The sequence below is a fragment of the Copadichromis virginalis genome, linkage group LG2 (assembly GCF_057382275.1).
Source record: "Copadichromis virginalis isolate Kocher_CV1m ecotype Utaka linkage group LG2, C_Virginalis_male_GT1.1, whole genome shotgun sequence".
In the NCBI taxonomy this organism is placed as follows: domain Eukaryota; kingdom Metazoa; phylum Chordata; class Actinopteri; order Cichliformes; family Cichlidae; genus Copadichromis; species Copadichromis virginalis.
Genome location: NC_140619.1, coordinates 25,993,693 through 26,018,016, shown reverse-complemented (window position 1 = coordinate 26,018,016; position 24,324 = coordinate 25,993,693). Strand labels below are relative to the sequence as shown.

General features: G+C 39.7%; 1 protein-coding gene across 1 annotated transcript; it reads left to right on the top strand.

Annotated features, from left to right (window-relative positions):
* The first annotated feature begins 2,468 nt into the window (after positions 1-2,468).
* Positions 2,469-23,939, top strand: tspan17 (tetraspanin 17). Its single transcript, XM_085475537.1, has 8 exons — positions 2,469-3,166; positions 12,642-12,692; positions 15,597-15,743; positions 16,449-16,619; positions 17,105-17,230; positions 17,444-17,491; positions 19,036-19,152; positions 19,388-23,939. The coding sequence occupies exons 1-8, from the start codon at positions 3,080-3,082 to the stop codon at positions 19,451-19,453; spliced, it is 813 nt and encodes a 270-aa protein (XP_085331663.1). The 5' UTR covers positions 2,469-3,079; the 3' UTR covers positions 19,454-23,939.
* The last annotated feature ends 385 nt before the right edge of the window (positions 23,940-24,324 follow it).

The following is a 24,324-nucleotide window of genomic DNA, read 5'->3' as shown; positions in this document are numbered from 1 at the left end:
GTGTCACTCAAAATGTTACCTTCAAACACTTCTATACTGTAAAAAAATAAAAGCCCACAGCTGGAGAATGCAATATGCTGACATGATGATGGTGGCACTTAGCCGCAAACATAACTGCTGCCAGAACGATGTTATGTTTCAAGTGTGGAGCCATATTACACCACCTTCTCAAGTCGTTTGCTAGCACAACAGATCATTCCTTCATTCCCTGACACTCAGGCCAAAAGCATCAGCACATTTCTAAATATTTACCCTGTTTGTCTTTTGAGTGACGGGGACTCCTGCTACACAGTGACCCGGCTCCTTCAGCAGGATTAGGCCTATCACTGTCACGGCTTGAGTTCAACCTGGGTCACCACTAGGTGGACTGCAGAAGTTCTCAGACTTTAACAAGAATTGTTATAGTTTTGAATTTGAAAGCAGGTTTTTTTTGGAGTGCTTTGGGGGGGGGGGGCTGATTGCATGCCTGCATTTTATAACCCATGCTGCATAACTGTATGATCTTTGAATGATTTTATGCAGAATAAAAAAAATGCCACACTAGATTAAATATTTTCAGTTTGTCTTTGCTATTGTCTTTTATAAAACCATCACCCTAATGAGGAATATAATTGAAAAAAGAGGGCCCGTTATTCTACCCTGGAACACCACCAAGTCATTGGTTCAGGTATGTGGATGACACCTGGGTGAAAATCAAATCTCAGGACATAACACAATTCACTGATCACATAAACTCGGTGGACCAACACAACAAGTTTACAGAACTGGCAAACTTGATGTGAACTTGAGTCTAAAGACTGTGAGATTTCCATGAGTAATGGGGATATTTAAAAGTTGATGTGTACTGTAAACCTACGCATCATCAACCACTGGAACACAAACTGGGTGACATCCGGACGCTACAACACATGACGAACACCATCCCCACAGGTACAGCAGCCAGGGAAGCAGAAAAACATCACATCAAGAAGGCCTTGAGCAAATTTAAAGGATGCTCTCGGCATCCTTTAAATTTAGTGATCCCTTATGTGTCAGAACAGTTGAGATGCATTTTTTCTCAACACCCCCCCTCTGTCGCTTTTAAATCCCGAAACACACTGCCTCAAAATTGGTCCACCCCAAGAATCCGGTCCCCTGGCACAGAGTAACGCTGTTAAGATCCAGGAGGATTGCCACGATTTTTACATCGGGGAAATCAAAAAACCTCTGGCTAAGTGGATGGCACTACACAGAAGAGCTACGTCGTCAGGCCAGGACTCTGCAGTCTATTCACACCTACGGGCCAGTGCCAACTTTTTCAATGAAGAGAATGCTCACATCCTGGACAGGAAGGAACGCTGGTTTGAACGGGTAGTCAAGGATTCCATTTATGTGAAAAGGGAAAGAGCTAGATCAAGAAAGGGGCCTAAGGGTACATGTTTCATGATTGCAGCCATTTCCCAACTCTCTGTGAATGGTACATAGATCAATGGTCATTGATCAATGGTCATGCCAATTTACATATTAATGATCAAGAAACTGACCTTACAGCCATTGTTCATCAGTGGCATAACATTTCCCTAGCTATGATGTATCTAAATAAAATGTGAAGCTGGTCACGGAAGATAAGTAGTAACATATCCGCATTTACAATGTTAAGTTAGTGTTTTTATTCTATAATCAATAAAACTTTATCAGCCAATAAATGTACTATTAAATGTATCACTACAACATTAAGGCCCTTTAACAGCTGCTCCTTTAAAATTATATGACAATGTGGACAGTGTATTTGTAATTTCATAATATGTCTTTGTCTTGTTATTAGGTGCGGGTTTATGCCATATTGAGAAAAAGTAGAGTACTGGATGAAAATATTACATGTAGCTAATAGCTAATGCAGGCTAATACTGTTTGGTTTTACAGTTTTATGCTGTGTTTACTGTCAGTACAACATAATACACATTTCTGGCAATAGTTAGAAGGTTGGCATGCCCCAGAGTGGAGCACCCAGAGGTGAAAAGGAAATGCATTCATCGCAGGATCATAGACTGCCATCTGTAGGACTCCAGACAGAAGTTCAAATGAGGCAAAGTTGTTCAGAACAGATTGTTCACTTCCTTTTTCATTTGATCACGTTTCACAACATTTTCACAATATTCTGCAGTTATCTATATTTCTCCTTCACTGACTTACTTAAAGGAGTGAAATTACTCAGCCTGTCATGCCAGAACATTATGGCTGAAATTATGAATATATAATTGCGCTTGAGTACCCCAGTTTATTAGAGTGTCATTCTTAATCGACCTTTCTCACTGCAGATATTTTAATGCGTCGTGGCAGGTGTAGGCAAAGGTGTAAATAATGAGCTAGAATCTAGCTAATTATTAATCATTATACATGATTGTTAATATCATTACTCATATTGTCCTGTCCCGTTTTTTGTTTTTTTTAATTACTGTGCACTCCTTCAATTTGAACTCACACTATAAACCTGGCCACTTCCTATTGCAGCTTTTAATGAAGCAACCTCGTACATACAGTGCTTATTCTCTGTGTGGTCAAGCTAGGCTGAGACACAAGAGGCCGCTCTTGAAGCGAAAAGGGCGAAAGCCAGCGCAGTGGTTTTCCCGTTTGACAGCAGGGGCTTGTTTTACAGCACAAAACAACAAGGATGAAGACTCACAAGCGGCGATGCAGCGACACAGATAACATTAGGGAAGTGTAGCTGAAGTACCGCCATCTCGATCATCCGGCAAGCGAAGCGACGTAAACACCAGGCAACTTGAATGTCGACGGAGCTGCAGAGCCGCATCTGTGTGCCTTAGTTGAAGTGCTCCTGGATTTGTTGTTGTTAGCAGCCAATGCTAACTATAGAAGTTGCGAGCTAGCTGGCCTAGCAAGCTAATAGTCAAAGCGAGTTAAAGACAGTTTAGCCACATATGTCTGAGTTTTAACCAACCCGGAAGACTTAACGCGGGGTTTGCTTAGCTGATGGAGCCAGCTAACCTTGTATTCAGTTGTTTAAGAACTGTAGCTTTGGTTGATTATCAGTCATAGTAGTTGCCTAGCTCGTCAGTTAGCCACCACTTTCCGTGGAAGAATGAGTAGAAAACACCGTCATTTTAAAGGAGCCGAAGTCAGCTGCTGTGTGAAATACGTTTTATTTGGATTCAACATTGTATTCTGGGTAAGTAAACACAATGTTGTTACTCATTCCTTTTGTTTTTATTAGAAATTTCACGTAACTAGTGATAACTTGAAGTGCACATTCGTGTAAACGTCGGGAACGTTAGCACCGTTGCAGTTGGCCAATGGAAGTTGATCGCTGAGCTCCATCTAGTATATATTTTTTTGTTTGTTTTTTCCTGAGTCACTTGATTTTAATGAAAGTCACGTTTTTTCCCCATCCATCTATGCGGTGTTGTTGATGTTTAAGTGTGTTGTCATGCACAGAAGTAGATTGTTGTAAATGAGGAGGAAATTATTTGTTTAATGTAGGACAGTGTTCATGCCCTAAAATGTCAGCTACACACTCCATTTATTTAGGATTTAGATATTTATTTATTTATTTATTTATTTTTGCGTGCCTCTGCTTATTACTTGTAAACTTTACAGTTTTCCATTTAGAAACTTTTGGCCATCAGAGACAGATTACTTATAAATGTAACTTCTCAATTTAAATGTAAAGTTTAGTAAAGAAAAATAAAGGAGCAATTTTCTTTCATAATAGTTTCTGCTCCTAGTTGAGCTGAGCAATAGCATAATTCTCACCAGAACTGATGGGGCAGTGGCAAGTGGTTGCACGTCTACTTTACAATACCCCTCCCTCCATCTTTATCCCATCTCTGAAAAGTTTCTCTGTTCAGTCTTGCCCACACCTCCCTCCTCACTCATCTGCATCGCCTCTGTGGGCTGGTATAATATAATGTCTGTGGGTGAAGGAATGGCGTGTCTGTCTGCCCCAGGAGGTCTTCCCACACACAGTTTAAAGGAAAAGGCCATACAGTCTGAATACCACCCAACCCTCCCCTTTCCATGCTTTCTTTCACTCTATACTATAGCACCCAGACTGTGCGGGACAGCATTGTTTGTCTTCGCTCACACACCCACAAATGCACAAAGAGTAATGGTGAGAACAAAGGCTGGGAGGGGGGCTTGTAAGTCTGTGTTTTCTCCCATCATACGGTTGCTCTATCAGACTCACAAGGAACACGGACTTCATGTATATCTGCCTTTTCTGGCATTGCTCAAACTTTCCTTATCGCTTCCTCATTCCGCAACACTTTTCCTTCAAAAACAAATATGAGTGCACCATACCTGCCACATATTTCCATGAACATGATATTTGTAGATACAGAGGCTACTATTATCGACATAAATACAGAGTTTATTGTAGTTTCATCTGAATGAGCAATCAACAAGGAAATATTGAGTCATGGGCTTTCAGCATTGTATCTGACTCATTGTGTTCTTTTGCAGTGTTTGACAGTTAGGCCAAGCTAACAGTCATGTGTCTGAATTCTCTGTAAAACAGTGGAACAAGTTCCAGCTCGCTGGCTGTTTCCGTTAATAATCACTAGAAGATGTTCTACTCTTGTCTGTGTGCTGCAGAACTGGATTTGACAGACAAGCCAGTGCATTGCTGAAATAGAAAGAGATGGGGTTTATACTCCACAAATCAACCCATTTGTCTTTCCTCTAGTGATCTTGTCAGGCTTGAAAGGGCTGCCTAAATTGAGACAAAATGCTTGTAAGGCCATAAATATTGTGAACAAAATGGAACAATACTTGCTTTTGGTGTGAGGTTTCGCAGTACCCAGGCTTGCTGTTGACAGCCAGGCATTCTCACCCAAGAACAACACACCTTCTCTCATCCTTAGAATAGACACATTCCCCACATCCAATTAATTAATCACGTTTTCTGCCTGAGCTGCTGAAATGTTTGGGAGCTCTGCACGCTGTAATTAAGAGCTTGTTAAGCTGTAACCAAGTTGCTGAGTTGGTTGAATGCAAGGGAGAGTGTTATTAGCCAGCTACAGCTCTGTCTTTTCACATTTGGCACCAAAAGGCAAGCTGCATGATTACAGCTCTGGAGCATACCTGTAAACAACCAGGTGTGACGCTATTCGGAGACATGCTCTGTGACTTAGTCATGGATAAACTTGTCTAGTTATTGCAATGTTGATTGCATTACTGATAGCATTTAAGGAGAGCAAGACTTTTTATTGCCTTACCTTTGGCACAGAGGACAGTCAGATTTTCTCAGTATTTATGAAATGAAGGAATAAATGTTGATAAGCTACCTTATTTTAAAGATCCCATTGTGTGCGTGTTCCTAGAACATATCTTCCTTTCTTTGGTTTTCAGCATTTCTCATATCAGGCCGTTTAGAATATTCACAACATACTTCATACCGTGTACATTATAACATACCATAATAGACCCATTTCTGTAATATACTCACATATCTATATTATTGCTAATATATATTGTAATATATCTATATCACTAAAGCACTTCTGGATGGATGCAAACTGCATTTCGTTGCCCTGTACCTGTGCATGTGCAATGACAATAAAGTTGAATTCTATTCTATTCTATTCTATTCAGTGACTCTACCTTAAAATGGCGACATGGCAGCTGATCAGTTATATGATATATTATGCCACTTCTGCCTTTATCTCTTATTGATCATTTTGAATTGATATGTAGCCTTAATCACTGAACACAATATGTAAATAAATTTGTCAGACAGCTTTGCAATTACATTAGTGTCCGTTGTGCGTGGGAAGAAAACTTCTTTTTACAGCGAACAAAACCCCTAAACAAGCACCGAGTGCGCAACGAGGTAATGGGAAATTCACAGAGAAACTCGCGGATTCTTCAACTGACCGCAGCACACCTGCACCAGCGTAAACCTCCGCCTACTCTACTCCTGCTTTACAGGTGAAAATAGAGCAAAAGGACCGCTGAGTCTTTGACTTTATTTATTTTCTGCTGTGTTTTACTTGCATCTATTTGAAAGACTGAGTGTAAACACAAAAAATATTTTATTTTATGTGCTGGAATGTGCAGAAAATAGGTTTAAATGTTAAACTAATTTATTCCAGTCAGAGAATGTTGCATATAATTAAATTTCTGCTTGATGCATAAAGTTAAAAGATTAAAACTGATAAAACAAGTTAAAAAAAAGATAATTTTCCATTTGATTACATTTTGTATGATGGATTATGTAGAAAAAGTAGAATTGGGCTGAAAGATCTATCGCTTTATCACCTCTTCAGGTTGTAAATCGTGTTTTTTAAAAAGTAACTAAGTAATTAATTACTTTTGAAAATGAATAATCAGTAAAGTAACGGGATTACTTTTTTGGGGAAGTAATCAGTAATTAGTTACTGATTACTTCCCCAAGTAACTTGACCAACACTGTTCTTAACACTACTCAACAGGACCGTCAGAATAAAAATGAAAAAAATAAAAATGTTATGTAATACGAAATAAAAGTGCCAGCAGTATTTAAACAAAAGACGTGCTAATAGAAAACTAAAAATGGCTTCTGCCCACAAACTCAAATAAATATTTAAAAGAAATCAAAAAGATTTTCTTTTCCAGTCCAAAATAATAAGTTTGCAAAGTTTACAGATGATTCAGTTTATGACTTCATGATTGCAGTGGATGTGCTCTGGAATGAGGCTTGCTCTTGTCTTTGAGATGCTGATAACTAGACATCCTCTCTGTCATGACTTCAGCCATTTGAGAGGTGCAAGAGCCCCCTTTTAAAACCAACTCATCTATACGCCTGTGCTTAATACTAGTAAAACAGAACAAAACAAAATTAGAAAAGACAGTTACCAATCACTGTAGTTGTATATCTCAGACAGTGTAGTGTTCAATGCAAATGAAACTTTATAACCCAAAGAATAACTACCTAATGTAAGGTGGAAGAGGTTTAGTAGAATAAATGCTAATATTAGAGTGAGGAAAAAATAAAAGACTAGGAGACAGTGTAGCTACTCCTGTTTAATGGGTTACTATCACATTTCACTCATTAGCTAACAAAACTGAAATGGTGTTTCTTTAGCAAGTATCATCCTGAGGAGTTTCTGAGAGGTCATCTAACATAAACATTATTAACATAAACTTAACTCTCTAAAATTGACCCGTTCAGAGTTGACATCACAGCTCGGGGTACGTTCGTGAAAGGAAAGCGCCGCTTTGCATAGTCTACATTTAGGTTTGTTTTCTGTGAAATGCTATCATATTTTTTTTAAATGTCTGTTTCCATTTTCTGCCGTCCTCCTGTTTTGTCGTTTGTGCTACATTTCCTATTTTCTACTTCTACCAACACATGGTGTCAGAGTGCGCTTAGTGATATTTCTTCCTTTTTTCTATTCATTCATTCTGTCTCAGAATCTGGTGTTGAATCTTTAATGTTTATTTTCTTTGGACGTTCGAATTAAGTTTTGATGTAAAGAATTAAACTGCAAAAATAGTATATATATTTTGTAGCCATGTGATGCAAAATGAAAGTATTAGTAGTAAAGATATATGTTGTGGAATGTAAGGAGCTTAACAATTTGCTCACCCTGTTGACATTGCTGCTGAGATTGAGAATCACGGTGTCACACTATCCCCCTCATTAAATATTCATTTTTTTAGGGAGTCATGGAAAGGGGATTCACACTATATCCTGTGTGTGTATGTGTGCATGCGTGTGCAGGAGTGGGGAGCTTGATTTGTCTGACAGTTAGTAGAGGTTAATGGGATCAGCTGGCTTAGGGAGGCATCTTTTCAAGTGTTGATAATCTCTTAGTCCACATGGAGAGAAAACCCTCGCTCTGGGAAGGACATATTTTACAAGCAGCACTTGACACCGAAGGAACCTTGATTTGAATAATAATGCAAATAAAGAGACATCTAGATTCAGACTTTATTTAATTAGTTTCTGGTAAAATACATAGGTTTGACAGAATGATTAAATTAATCAAAAGCAAAAGAAATGCATTATCCATGCGGGTGAGATTTAAATGAACAGATCCTGAGTGTTTTAATAACATATTGTTAAAAAACCAAAGGTGGTGACTCGTACATTGTTGTGTTGTACAAAGAGATTAGTGCTGTAACGATTTATTGAGTATTTCAAATAATTCGATTGTAAAAGAAAAGTTTTCGACAGAAATTCTTTGCGTCGGCGTTTCATTTAGCACACGGCTCTGTAGCACACTACTGTCACCATGGACAGACAGACGCAAGGGTTTAACCCACATTTGCGACTAAAAACAGACTTTAAACAAAAACACTGATAACACAACAACAGCAGATGGTGAGCTCAGGTTGAGTGAAAGAAAACATGTTTCTACCGTCCAGAACTGCAGCGCTGTTCCTGTCCTCTCTGTTAAAACCTTTACTGGGGAAAAGGTAGCAGGTTTCCTTCATCAAAGCACCTGATCAACAAAGTCCCAAAGCCAGCTGTCTTGCTTAAGGAGTTTCTTAATAAGGTGAAGGACGTTTTGCCACAGAGAGTGGTATTTAGAGATTTGTCTCACATATCTAATTCTATTGCCACAAGCTCACCTGAATTTGATTCAGGTTGTGAGAAAAGTTAGTCAAAATAAGGATGTTACGCAAGCACTATACAAAGACAGTTTGTTCTTTTTGTGTTGTGTATTCTTTCAGTAAGTTCAGTCTAAAATGTACTGGTCTTTAAAGGGAAGTTTGATTTACAGATAAGGTTCCAAAAAGCACAGAGCACAAACACATACTGCCAGTTATCACGGTAAATATTTCACAATACTGTTTAGTTGATCTGTCCTGTCAAATCTCCGCAATAGATTAAAAAACAAACAAAACAACACATTCAGTAGAAATTAGAAATTTCAGGAATCCATCCCGTCTGAAACTTACATTAACTTTATAAAGTATAAAATAACAGTTCACAGACACCCCCCCCCCCCCCCCCCCCCGCCCCCAAGAATAAATTAGTACCAGGCATAGATGTCTCTTTAACACTGTCTTCAGTGCCACTTCAAGCTGTGGCAGGAGGAAATACAACCTGATGTGGGAAACAATGATTTATTTCTTGAACGGAAATAAAAATAATAATAAAATTGGTTCTATAACCAAACACCATCCAGACATCACAAAATACTTTTGTGGTGTCTGCATGGTGTTCCTGCATCTTTTGGGATCTTACAAAGCTTCAAACGACGCGTCGACTATTAAATTAGTCGTCGACGATTTTAATAGTCGACGTAATCGTGGCAGCCCTAATACACACACATACACAGTCGTAGCCAGACGTTTTGGTAGTGGAACAGATTTTGCATCATGTATTTGCCACATCAGTTTTTTTCTTTTCTTTCACATTTCAGTGATGTAATGAATTAAAAAACATGTCAAATAAATAAATCAAAATATGGTCAGAGAAGTTGACTGATGGAATAAGGTCTCAGCAAGGCTTTGTATGTCACTAAACATTTAAAATAGTCTTCAACGGAATTTTAAAATCCAGTTGAAGACAATGCAGCGAAGCAAGAATAAGGATGAATGTGATCACCTGTTAGTTTTTCTTAAATGCCTAGCTTCTACTGCCTAGACGAGCAGAAGCTAGGCTGGTTGCAGAGGACTGCAAGAACGAGTGGGGTGCGTTTAACCTCCTAAAACCCGAGCTCTTCCATGGCATGCATTTTTAATATCTCTTTGATATTTGGGCATTTTAGGACCTCATGAATGTAAAAACAAAGAATTGACAGATTTTATTTTATTTTTTTTACCTGATTTTTGTTTCTGACAAGTATAAGATCCACATATAAGGACATTCGTTTTAAATTTTGATAGAACAGTGGCAGTAGAATGTCCTCGTAAGTGGATATCAGGCCCTTGTAGAGAAAAATTTAGTGTTTTTAGGTCTAGACAACCCAAAATGTGATGTCCACGTATGTGAACGCCAGGTCCTAGGAGGTTAAAAATGACTTGCAGAATCTAGATGGGAGATGTTTTAATTATGTACTAAAGGCTTCCTTGGTATCGACTGATGGGATTGGTTTGTTAGATTTCTTAGGTGAAATCAAAAAGACTGGATGAGCTTAAAGATGCAAGATTGAAAATTTTAATACTATGCTCACCAAAATAATACCAGGATGCTTGGCAAGTTATTTGATATTATCCAGTGAGGAGGCAGAGTGACATCCCTAGTGAAATAACAACAAACACTTCGATTGAAAGGGGCGAAAAATGTTGGTGTCTGTATCGGGTTTTGGACATTTAGTTATTTTAAAAGCCTGTGTGGTGTACCTCTCTGTGTGTAGATAAATGTTTGTGGTGTGTAACTCTGGGTACTGGTACTGTTACCAAATGCAGCCTAAAAGTGATATGGAGTTCTCTTGTAAACAAGTAATGTTTTTCACTGTTACTCAGAATGTGTTGTGGTTTCCAAGGTCTGATGAGCCAACTAAATGCATTTCCGTGAAAATATCTGGTTTTGTGTGTTTACTGGCATGAACTCTTCCTGATTAAGCGGAATATTGCGAAAGCAGTAGCTGGACTGAGCATGTCCCGCTTGACCCTCTCAGATAAAAATGTTTCCATTAGCAGAACTGGAAAAATGCCACAGCTTACCATTCAGCTTGTTTCTTACTGCATAATTGAATTACAATGATTTTGGTGTGGTTTAAAGCTGCGTGCCAAAGATTAGGTAAATTTTCTGACTCCTAACTTTATTTAGATTTCTAAAAACATGGCGATGGGTTCATTGAAAATTGGCAAAAACAGTATGGTTTTTTTGGGGGTTTTTTTCTTTTCCTTTTCCTGCCCTGGCTTTTGAGGCTGACTACAAGTTCACTATTCTGTTGGGAGGACAGGCAAACAAGCTACTACTGATGAGATTCCTGGATAGATTGTGTACTGCTCTTTTTGTGTTGGTGCACAACTGTGGTAAAGCGGTGTAGTGTAGGGACCTACAGGAACCATTATCATATCCAAGAAAAGGTTATTTTTTTTAAAATAAACTCCTGAACCATGGAAAAGAACTGGAAAACAGAGCACTTATGAGCAAGGCTTCTTCTGGGTGTAGTCACTAGAGGTGGAAACTGAGAGCAGGCTCCAAAATGTCCAGTCTATTGAATTGCTTTGCCTCCAAGCTTTTCAGTTTCTTTCATCAGTGCGTCAAAGCGTGCTAAGGTTGCACTTTGCAAAACAATGATGTGAAACTGATTGGAATTTTTGCACACCTGAGTCATATGCTTGCCTTTTTCTGCTCTGGTCCTATATGCTGTTCAGACTCGGATAATAAAACTGTTGTATTGATTCTAAAATGTCTTCTTTTTTGCCTAAAAATATTGATCAGCATTGAAGTAGAGAAGCAAAATGAATGAAAGCTTCCATAGATTCCATTTTAGGGTTGAAGCCAAGCTTGACAAAGCTGCTTAAGTAGTTCAGTGCCCCAAATTGGTTATTAACATTCAAATATAGAAAAATGAAAGCAGCCTTGTACAAATGTCCTTATTTTGAATAAGTGAACTAGTAGTTATCCATGTTGTCTGGCGACTCTGATGCATTGTGTTGCTGTGCATTTCATGCCGCAAGACGCAAGTGGTTTCCTTTGTCACGGTTTTCAGCTTCTTTAATCTGCATGAAAAACTTGAAGTCAAAGGCTAAGTGCTGTAATACTCCCACTCTGTCAGTCTAATCTCTTCTGATGTCTGCCTGCATACACTGACTCTTCCTGCTTGTCACTTTCCAGTTGAATCTACCACACCCTTCGCTACAGACGCTTATATAACTACCAGGTCAAGGCAGCCCCCCCAATCCAACTGCTGACTGCTGTTGTTGTTTGCAAGACTGTCACGTTGATCTTGTTAGGTGTGTGCTAATGGGCTGCCATTAGTTTACCTGCTTCTCGCGATTTAATCAGCTTCCCAACAAATGATTTAACACAATTTCAATGAAGCTATTATATTTCAGGCATTACCATTAGAGTTTGCCCCCAGCTCTCTCCATCGACATCCTAAAACTCTTATGAATGCCATTTTGTAGCAGCTAAGCAGCTGATTAGACAGTAACATTTCTACGTGTAAACACCAGAAACCGGTGATTTTTCTCATCCTGTTGCTATTCTGTTGTTTTTGTGTCATTTTTACATCTTTAGACACCGTGGGCTAGTAACACAGCCACTTGGCTTTCAGTCAAGTTGAAGCAGTGAGCCTTAAACTCGTCCTAATATTGACTAATATTGGACGGATTTTCTTTAACCCTTACAGCAGCTCAGTGTAATATCTCTGTGATTTAATCTTTGAAGAATTCACTTTATTTAAAAGCTCCTAAAATCAGTTTTTCTTTTATTGGTCTCTTTCCTATGTGATTCTCTCTGTTTTTTTAAGTGCACTGATAATTAAAAATGAGAGATCCCTTTGTTCTTATGTGAATATTGTTAGAAAGGATGCAGTGGATGACAAAAGATGAACTAGATTTTTAATTACCACAGTAAAACTCAAGCAGTTCTGCTGTTTACATATGTTGCCAGGGGGACACCAGTGTAATCCACACCACTCCCAAACCATTCCCGGTCTTGCTACAATAACAACCGTATCATCTGTAATAAACTGCTTCAGTTTGTATCAGTTGCCTCCCGTCTCACTGCCGCATCTCTGTGCTTTGTTTTACAGTTACTAGGAGCTGCATTCTTGGGTATAGGCTTGTGGGCATGGGCGGAGAAGGTATGTATAAACACATGCACACAAACACGCTGGCTACGGGTTACCACATAGCTAAAATTCTTCCAGATATCCTAGCTGTAATAAGCTGGAAGTATAATTCATCGGATGGAGTTTGGATGTAAACAGAGCTTTTGAGAAGAGTGGCGTGGAAAATAGAAGCTCTATTCCTGTAACACTTTGTAGCACTTAAAGGCATATAACCTCATAATGTTCCTGGTAAACACGTCTCAGGATATGAATTATGCTCACTGCTGCAGCTCCAGTGTGATGTGTAACTAAGTTTTGTTGAACCAATATCGAGCTAATGGTTAAATTGTTTTTCCGGTGATTGGAGCTTTAAATGGCTGTGGCTGCAAATAAGGAGCCATAGGGTCCAAATGACACACTCATTTGACTTACAGCTACCAGGATTTGAATGCCTTGTGCTTCGTCTCGTATGAAAGCCTGTTGCACGATAAATTGGATCGTATATTTGCGCAGGAACTGGTTCGCTGTTTATTGTCAACGCTGGACAGGCTACAAAGATCAGGTGTTGCCATTAACCTCTCATGTGCAGTGAGTCATGGCTACGTTCAAAACTTCTTTCAGAGGAGTTACCAGTCAATTTGTTCATTAATTAGCAAGAAATCGCTGCACAAGCGTGGAACCATGTACTGATTAGTAACGTCTGGTCATGAACTCTGTGCAAATCGGCCTGCGCTGGAGTACCTTTGTGGAGCAGCGTGAATAATTTAAAGGGATTAGGGTGAATGATGAATAGTGGTTGCTGGAAAGTCGTAATGGTGAGTTTGGGTCTCAGTGACTAAGATGATTAGTTTCAAGCCTGCTGTGCACAGCCAGACTACATTATTGTTTCAGGGCCTCCTGCTAAAATTTAAATGCGTGCAGTTTATTCTGCAGCAGTGCCATAAAAACATGAGCATCCAGCATTGCCTTCATCCTACAGTTTTGTCCTTGCTCAATGCAGAGGGAGATTAACTCAGTACGAGAGCTGTCTCGACTTTAGCTGCAAGTGTTGGGCATGTTCACTACAATATATGACAAGCAAACAGGATGTCAGACTGAGAGTGGATACACATAGTGGTTTCCTTTTTCAAAATAACTGAAAAATATAGCAGGGATCAGGGTTGTACAAAAATATGTTAATAAAACAAGCTTGAACTCGTTTTTATGGAGCTTTTGCAAAGTACCTTCTTTAGTGTGCTATCCAGAAACAATAACGACGCCCACTGTTACTGCGGAAGAAATACTAATTTCATTTCCTGCTGGATTTGTGTGATGTTTGCTCACTTCCAAAGAAATAAACTGTCTCTATTTTTCATTTTAATAATAATAATAATAATGGATTGCATTTATATAGCGCTTTTCGGGACCCCTCAAAGCGCTTTACAATACCACTATTCGTTCACTCTCACATTCATACACTGGTGAAGGCAAGCTACAGTTGTAGCCACAGCAGCCCTGGGGCAGACTGACAGAGGCGAGGCTGCCATATCGCGCCATCGGCCCCTCTGGCCAACACCAGTAGGCGGTAGGTGAAGTGTCTTGCCCAAGGACACAACTACCGAGACTGGGCTTTAACCGGCAACCTTCCGATTACAAGACGAACACCCAACTCTTGAGCCACGATCGATTTTAATAAAGACAGCCAGAATATAAACCAAAAATGTAGGGGAAAAAACCCACATTTACAGTTATAAATTGATTTGCAAGGCTTTGAGTGAGATAGGTATTTGATCTCCAAGCAAAACATGACATAGTACTTGGTGGAGAAACCTCAGTTGGCAAGCACAGTGGTAAGATTTTTCTCATTGCACTGAGCCCCAGACTGAGGGTGATTTATGTTCATTTTCTATTTCTTTCATTTCGGAATAATCGCACCAACAGTTGTTACATTCTCACCAAGTTTCTTGGTGATGGTGTCGTAGCCCATTCCAGCCTTGTGCAGGTCTACACTTTGTCCCTGACAGACTTTGACAGCTCTTTGGTCTCGCCCTTGGTGGTGGAGAGGCTTGGCAGGTGTGCTTTGTACGCTTTTTACGCTTAATAGGCTGAGATCAGGACTATCCTTGACTGATTGATTGATTGGCTCTGTGCCAACACACACTCGTGGGAGCCAGAATTCTGGCTGGTTTGCAGAGGATGAAATACTTGTTTCGCTCAATGACATGAATAATTTCATATGTAATGCAAACTTTATGTAATGTGTTTTTTCTCGAATTTTGGATAATATTCTATCTACCTCCATTAAAATGAAACTATCATAAAGATTAGACACTAATCATTTAATTGAAAATTTTGGAAAATTCAGCCTAAGATCAAATTTATTGCATCAAAGTTGCAATATACAATATAGTTAAGAATTGGGAATGATTACATGTGAAGTCTGTCTTGTTGTAAATAATTCTAAGAACGCAGAGGCTGACAAAATAAGATGGTGGTCACACTGTGGCTTTCAGAGAGGAGAGTGGAAGGGCAAATGTCTCTGTATTTTCAGGAGGCTTTGAAGTTTGCCTCTTGTGAGAAGTTACTTGTTTTATAATTTTGTCACAAAAATGCCATAGAGTGAGTGCATGTTGCATTTAAACTGATAACAAAACCTCAGCGAGGTTCTTTATTTTATTTTGAAAACATCACATTGATATATAAGAATGTAATGGAATAACAGTATTTCAGTTTATTAAATTTCCCTGCTACAAGTCTGCATCTGTGAACGGGGCCCAGCAGGCTGTGACATTAGTTAAATCTCACTTTTTCTCTTTGACATCACAGGCTCTTCTCAAGGTTAACTGTGTTTTTGTAAAAGGAGAATTTTTACTGAGACCTTGTCATGGGGATGGTAAGGATTGATTTTGGAAATATTATGGTCTGAATTTTAACCACTCTTTTTGTCTTCCCCCTCAGGGCGTGCTGTCCAATCTGTCATCCATCACAGATTTAGGGGGCTTTGACCCTGTATGGCTCTTCATCGTCGTCGGAGGGGTCATGTTCATTCTGGGCTTTGCTGGATGTATCGGAGCGCTCAGAGAGAACACCTTACTGCTTAAATTTGTAAGCCACCTCTAGGCTTTATGTGCACAGACACTGTTTTAATTATTTCACACCCCTTAGATCTGCACTTCACACCAGGGCTGAAGGTATCTGTGTAGCAGGTGTCACTTTGACTCGTCTGAGCCAAATGCTATGAATGATGGTGTGGCACATCATACCTCATCAGTAAACCAAATCCTGTTTAATGATCAGAAAGGTATACTGATCCACTGAAGCCTATTTTTTTTTGTATGCGTATTAGGCAGTTCTTTCTTCAGCCACAACACCACCAGGATTTATTTGGGTTCAGCTTTATTGATAAAAACCTGTGACTGACAGAGACAAACTCGCCTTGTTGCTGCCTGTGATTCTGAGTAGCTATTACTCCAGCAGATGTCCATTAGCAGCAGTAAATCAGGCATCAGCGTGAGGAGCTAATGCGGCTTTTGTGCATTTATCATCAGCATCTTCTCCTACATTTACTGTAAAGGGATTATTCAATAGGACCTGTGGGAGTGCAGTTTTTATTGCCACACTCTCACTTAGCAAATCAGGACAGGCCCTACAAACTGACCTGCACAGGAACATTACATTAAAGTTGTTCTTACACTCATTTTTAAGCAGAAGCGGGGAAAGGCACAGGATTTTCTTTGGTGCTCCTTGTTCCCTGCTTGAAGTGACAGGTGTATTGTTTTCTGTTTGCATGTGTTTACTTGTACTTTTCAGTTTTCTGTGTTCCTGGGTTTGATCTTCTTCCTGGAGCTGACTGCAGGGATCCTTGCCTTCGTCTTTAAGGACTGGATCAAAGACCAGCTTAACTTTTTCATCAACAATAATGTCAAGGCATACCGCGATGACATCGACTTGCAGAATCTCATCGACTTTGCCCAGGAATATGTGAGTTCACCCCCACCGATGGTATCTCTTATCTTAAAATCGTTCATGTCTCTTTGCTGGAAGAAGTTACTCCCTTTCTTAGAAATGCGGCTGTACATGTGAGCTCAGAAAATGATGAGTCAGCCTTGTTATGGTAAGAATGAAGAGACTCTGCTGCTGCAAATGTGGAGTGGTTTTTCTGATTAATGTGATTGTATTTCGGTCAAATGGCTATCCAATTATGTGGAGGAAGCAGTTGAGATCATTTGCTCCTGTGTGTAAACGCTAGGTTCTGTCATGAGGCACCCTAAAGGCGATTAGATTGGCTTTTGTGTTCATACTTGAATCTCACTGTTTGTAGTCATTACCTGCCATAGTAAGCTAACAACCTAGGCTGACCTGAGCCAGCCTGTTAAGGGCTCAGATGGCAAGATCAAAGAAGGTACATCTGTGTGTTTACTAGAGTTAGCTGTTTAATCTCTGCTTGTTGTTGTTGTTTGTCCCAGTGGTCATGCTGTGGAGCGCACGGGCCTGACGACTGGAACATGAACATCTACTTCAACTGCACTGACAGGAATCCCAGTAGGGAGCGCTGTGGCGTTCCCTTTTCATGCTGCATCAAAGACCCTGCAGTGAGTCGCGTTTCAGCAGCACAAACAACTGTCCATAATCAGCTTTTTGTTTCGTGTAATACTCTGTAGCCATGCATCATGTGTGTCAACATAAGAAGTTTCTCTCATGCAAAGAGTCATTATTTCAAACCTTCTGACCTTAGGTAAAATTGTAACGGATGAATGTGGTCGAGGATCCCATTTTAATCTCCATTTGGTTTGGTTTTTTTGCAGGAGGATGTCATCAACACACAGTGTGGTTATGATGTTCGGCAGCAAATGGTTGGTATCTCTTCTATTTCTGTAGATCTCTTTAGACAAGGAAATCAAGGAAATCTGTAATTTAGAGTCCCAACAAATTGCAACGCTTAACCAGTTCTCATACGATAGAGTCAGCTGCAAATGTGGAGTTCTGCAGGAAGAAAGAAATCTTGGTTAAAATGATGCAATGCTGCTGGAGAGAAATACTCCCGAGGGCGAATTGACTGACAGCCTGCAAACCCGTTTGACTGAAACGGTCTAAGTTGTCGAACGCAGAGTGACAGTTGGGTTCATTTGTATTGGACTTGATTGTCAGTCGATCAAAAAGTAAATTTGTGTTTGAAATGCAAAGGAAAACCAATTAAATGTGAGATTTTATGGCATTCTCTGCATTCTCTCTTTAAAACTACTATAGGTAAAACCAGATGGCTGGTGTTAGATATAGAGAACATAGTGGGTTAAGTAGCTTACACAGACTAGTCTGTATGCTTCTTGCCTTAATAACAGATTGTTCTTCTAACAGTAATAATTAGGCTCCAGTTATAGCCTCAAGAGCAGCCTTACTACACTCTGTAATTGGCGACTCAGTGGGTTATGCCAGTCCGTTCCCTTTTCCTCTGTGTGTGTGTGTGTGTGGGTGTGGTGGTTACAACTCACTGCACTGCAGTCAGAAAGATTGCTGTTGCTAGGCGAGCTGCAGTACAGTGAACCACCTGCCATTGAGTTGCTATGAATTCATTTTCTGTGCGCTAACGCCCTGGCCATTGACATTTTGCTGAAACTATCAGGGATGTGCAGAGAGTTCCTGTGCAGCACCTGAGCGGGGAGCAGGGTGGGAAAGAGGAAGAGCAGGAAGTATGGCAAGGACAGGAGCACAACAAAGGCAAAGGGCTGAAATAGCTTTAGAGGAAGTCCACAGCTATAACAACATTGCATTTCCTGCTATTTTTTTTGGCTGCAAAGTGGCTCTCTCTACCTCATTGGTCTAAAACTAGATTTCAAGTTCTGGGAGAGAACAAAAGATTTTCCTGGTTGACTTGTCTGAAGGATAACAAAGAATGAATTGTACAGCGGCACCGATTCTTATCCCCTTTTTAGTTTCGTTGCAGCGTTAATTAAACCTGTTTTTGTTTTTTTTGTAAAAATGTTCGTGTCTGAGTAAAGCACGTACATCATCAGCTGGATCCAAAAGCAGAAATGGCCATCTGTCAGGCAACAGGAAACAGCTTTTGTCTGTTCAGTCCACCAGTGTCCTTGGTGGAAAAGAATACACTGCATTGATAGTCAGCGTAATTGAGAACACTGACATGTTGCAATCTTAGGCTGTGACTCAGCTTATCGTGAGGTCTTCACGCCCTCATCAACTGTGATGGAGTCAGTGGGCAAAACACTATCTTGTGTTTGTGTCCAGCATTAGTCATAGGGCAGAGTACCAGTTTTTGTTTAAATAATGAGCAATGCCAGCTTCCTCTCAGAGAGCAGATCATTCAATATGCTGTAAATTAAACACGTTTTCTCGCTCAAAACTTTAATGCACTTGAATTATGCTCATGTTTGTGAAAAAGGAGTTGGACCGGCAGAAGTTTATCTATACGAAGGGCTGCGTGGGACAGTTTGAGAAGTGGCTTCAAGACAACCTGATTATTGTAGCCGGCGTCTTTGTTGGAATTGCACTTTTACAGGTAATGAGCTGTTGTTTGGAGATTTCTCACACTAAGAAACCTGCTGTATCGCAAATGAGGCCTTTAATTAAAACTAACAATAGTTCTAGTTTTTTGATTTTATGTCTTCGCTTCCATCTAGTGTTGAGAACATGTAACTGTAGTTTGGTTTTTTTTGTTTGTTTGTTTTTTGCCTTAATCCGGTGACTTAAAATCCTGTGTGGCCTTTTTAAAAAATGTTTTTATTTTCTTCTAGATTTTTGGTATCTGCCTTGCTCAAAACCTCGTGAGTGACATCAGAGCTGTCAAAGCCAACTGGTGACAGGAGAATTGAAGTGGGGCGGCCCCAGCACCAAACTCGCATAGCACACCGTCCGGCTGAGGCGGACAGCCGGCAACTTTTGCCACTGAGCTAAGCAACACACACACACATGCTCTCACACACTGATATGTGTGTGAGTGACGCTTGAAAAAGAAAATATATTTCACAGACAAACCAAACAGTCAGAACTTTGTTTACCACTCAGCTGGGATTTTAACCCAAATATACAGAAGAGAGTCCTGCCTACTTTTTTTCCCCCTCTATTATTTTTTTTCTTTCGAGAAATTTATTTAAGGCACGCAGTTGCACAAGGACACCAGAAAACTCGGAGATCAGAAGCCATGGATAAAAGACAACAACAGCAAAAAAACAAAACAAAATGAGGAAAAACGTCTTTTTTCAAAAAAAAAGAAAAAAAAACTCAAGCAACATGTTGTCACAGAGCCTTTGTCCTGCTCCGCAAGGGGGCTGAAGATCTTCCCTTAAAGTCAGCTCGCACCCACACCCACACTTCCTTCTCCTCCAGAGGACGATGACTGGCTGGCCGCATGGATTCGTCTGCGTGTCATTTTTCTCCTTTGTGACCTTTTTTATGACCACTAAAAAAACAAACAAAAGAGAGACTGAACTGAACACTGGTCGGTCATATCTGCAAATTTAAGTCACTTCAAGAGTTTTCTGTTCAAGTTCAAATGTAAAAAGTGCCATTAATTTCCAGTTTTGTGTCCTTCCTGTTCTGTACATGGAACTTGTGCACCTCGACCGCTCCCTTCCCTTATACCTCAGGGCCTGGCTAAAAATGTGTTTCCTTCCGCCAGTTAAAAGCATATCTTATTTTTCCATCCGTGTCTGTTGAATTTAGATCAACGCCAAAAGTTACCCCATTCGCCCTATGGTGATTGCATCATCTGTTTGAGTGTATTGTATGACATGAAATAGTAAGGATTATAAGTGTGTGCTATACAGAGAAAGAGGGTTTAATGATAGAGGTTGTTGTTTATCTCCGAGCATCCCTCAGGCACATGGGATTGCTAGTTTGGGGCCTTTTTATCTTCTTTTTTCTTTTTACTTGACTTCTGTGTACCATATTTGTCTTATATTTTTGTCTTTGCAAAAGAACATATGTCTGTTGTTAAAGATGTTCTTTTAATTCTTCATTCATTTCCTGTCATTTATAGATAAATCTGTTCTCGGGTTCATTGTTAAGCTTTACAGGCACCTGTTTTACTTCCAGCTCATCAGTCAGCTGCAAATTAGCTTCGTATTGTGAATGTTAGCGGTCCTAATGGAGACCAAATAATATCATTAGCTAACTGCCAAGGTTTTGTCTGGCCACAATTCTGTTGTTATTAGGAATGCCAAACGATAACAAATGGCATTTCCACGGCCAAAATGTGAATTCATTGTCCCTCCATGTGGGAAGTGCCAGTTGAACCTAGAAATCAAATGACAATTAAACAATGTTACAGTAACGCTTTTATCTTTTAATTCAGTGTTGTCTTTTTTTTTTCCTTTTGGATTTTTTTTTTTTTTTTTAAATAGAATAGCAAATACACGCCGTACCATTTTAATATTAGCGACAGTCTCAATATAACATGAATGCTGCTTTTAACTTTGACTAGATTATTGATGGTGTATTACAATAGTCGAGCTAACAATCTATCTCACGTGGCGGCATTTGTAGAAAACGGTCTGGCCGCTACGGTTTCCATCTGAGGAAATAGTCACATTGTTTTTCATGTTAAAGTTTACACATTATACGTCACCGCCTTTTTAATTATTATGGGGTCCCCCCCCCCCCCATTTATTCAGTCATTCAGAACACTCTTGGAGTGAGTTCAGTTCTGCTATAACTGGCTTCACTCAGTAATTCTGTATATTATTCAAAGCATTTAACCACAACAGCTGTTTCTGGCTGTCACAATGTCATTCGGATACATTGCACAAGCTAGATTAGGAACGGATTTACTTGACTGCACACACAGGTCCATATATACACACTTTAGATATATACACACACACTCTCAAAAATGAGAAAACATGTTTGGAATTGCAATGCAGACTAGCTGAAAGATGAGTAGCATTAATATTCTGTGAACAGTGCAGGAAAACTTTCCCTGCTTCTCTCTCAGAGTCGGTCTGCAGAATACATATACATAGGAGTTCTTTCAGCGACGCCACCTTAAGATCGTCTGTCGTGTGCACATGTCACATGTTGCTTTTCACCCACGCCCTTTGAAAAAAAAAAAAGAAGAAAAATCAAAAATCTACCTGATCATAGTGCACCTGTTTCAGAGCCTCTACCATTCTGATGTATTTTTAAACATCGGGCTCTTTTGACAAAAGAGGAACACGCGACAAAGTGGGAGTCATTTGAGTTTAGGCGCCGCGAATGCACAAGCAGAAATATCGCCAGCGGAGAACAATGCATCTGCACAAGAGCAACAGAGCCTTAATGACTTCTCCCCGGTTCAGGTAGATGCGTGTGTATAGGAGAGGCTCTTTTATATCAGCACTTTAGGTCTAATCAGTGAGTAACAGCTTCCAGTAATCTCCAAAAACAGATTTCATTTAGAATAAATATGGAGTCGTTTTACAGGATGTACTTGCAGTTAATTCTCACCTGGAGTTATATTTTCGTGACGTGCCGCGAAAGTTGTTTGTCATGCTTTGTGTGTGGGCTTCTTTGATTTCACTTACTGTTCAGTCTGTTAGATGAATCTGGATGAAACGTGTGTGTGTGTGTGTGTGTGTGTGTGTGTTTTGTTGTTTTCTTTTTTCTCTTCCCTCCATACATCTGTGGGTTGAAACGAATGTGTGCCACTAATTAGCAAATGAGAAAGTTTAACAAATCTGTGAAGCATTTTCATGTTTTTTTTGGGGTTTTTTTTCTCTCTTCTAAAAATCTTAATTGGAAAGTCTTTGCTCAGGGTCTTTAACACACCGTTCCCTCCAAAGACCAAAGAGAAATAACAGAAGAGTGCATTTGCATAGGATGAGATCCTGTGTTATGTTTGATGAAGTGAAGAGCTGCAGCCGTTTGAGTTATGCTGAGGATCTGGCTGAACGCAGGCGGAGGCCATGAGTGTCAATTCTCCTGGACTACAGTTCTGCAGCTCTTAAATAAAAACCGCTCTGCAGCCAACATCATGCTTGAATGGATGTGCCAAGACAGTCACCTTGGTAATAAGGATAATGATGCCATAATAATTCGCAGTAGCCGCCTGGCAGGATTTAAATATGCAGACTCCACAGAGGTGAACTTGCTCGAGTATGTTTGTTTTTAACGGCTTTGGCTAATTCTGCTTTTGTATTCCTGTAATGCAGGGTAAAGCAGGAGGGAGAGAACGATGCTAATTACGCTTTGTCCTTTATCATAATGGCCTTGCATCAAGAAACACCTTCTTAATTTTCTCTGCTTCCCCCCTGTGGGTGCTTAAATCATTCCCGAGAAGGAGCCTTATACATACCATGAATGTACAAGTCTGTTATCAGCGTGGACCTACTGCTCCACATTCAGTTTGAACTTCCCTTTATCCTGATGCAGTGCAATGCATAACATGAATCGAGATAAGGAATGTGAATCAAGAGTATGCGGAGATGTTTTAATGTTCTTTTCTTGAAGATTTCTACATTTTTAAATATGTTGTAGCGAGCATGAAAGCGGATGAGCATTCCTTTTCCTCAGTCTCCAGGTGTGTGTGTGTGTGTGTGTGTGTGTGTGTGTGTAGACCTACATTTATATGCAATCACAAAACCTTTTTAATTAGCAGATACAACCAGTTAACATCGTCCTGGTTTCTCTGTGTAGCTGAATATGTGGATCTTTTTCTTTAAATACACAAACTTGTCTGTTCAGGTTGGAATAAACCATTATCGATTATTCATTTGTACTGATTGAATTATCTGAATGAGCCTTTTAAAAATTGCTTTACAGGTATAATTCAGAGTGGCTGCCAAGTGCGTCGGATGACATGTCCTGCGAGCATGTTTAACAGAAATGAGCAGCACATCAGACATTTGTACGTCTTACCTCATCGTGTGCACGTGCTCATGTCACACAGAATGCAGCTTAACTGGCTCGTTTGCTAGCATATGAACAGCAATACCACACGTGTTAGTACCGACGTTCCCAAATCGAACACATTTGTGGTTTGAGCTGGTATGAAAACGCATTTGTGTTGATTTGGCGGGTTTTACAGAGATGACATTTATGAAGACAACTTGTTTGTCAGTCTGATATAAACCACCACAAAAATTTCTGAAGATCCTCTGTTTTCTTTGTTTGTTTGTTTTTTATGTTTAAAGCTTTGTGGATAACAGCAGAATAATACCACAATCGGCCGTATTTTTCCGATCTGCCTACTCCGAGGGGTAACCTCGTGAAGAAGTGTTGTAAATGAAAACTGTGGGACTTGGTCTTTTACACTGTATATTCTGTTAATACATGCCTCTTTCATATATTAAAGGATTATTGATAAAAGTGTTCTTTTTTTCCTTTGTGGTTTATGAAAATAATCATGAACGCTGGGCCTTATGTATTTATTTCTTTTGTCCGAAATCCTTATTCATCATTAATGACACATGAAAAAGGAATGAATGGCCAGTACATGAATACGTGGCCTTATGATGAAGCCTAAGTAGCAATAATAACATTTTTTTTCTTTCTTTCTTTCTTTTTTTTTTTTTATGTAATAGGTCTTTCAGCAATCCTGACCCGTATTTGAGATTAAGTTATTTCTACTTGTACATGAAGTCTAATGTTACAGAATATTGTTTATGGGGAAGCAGGCCTACCTAAAGGGCAAAAGATGAATGCTAAACCTACTCATTTACTTACTCTGGGGGTGTTGTTAATGTCTCCTATGTTT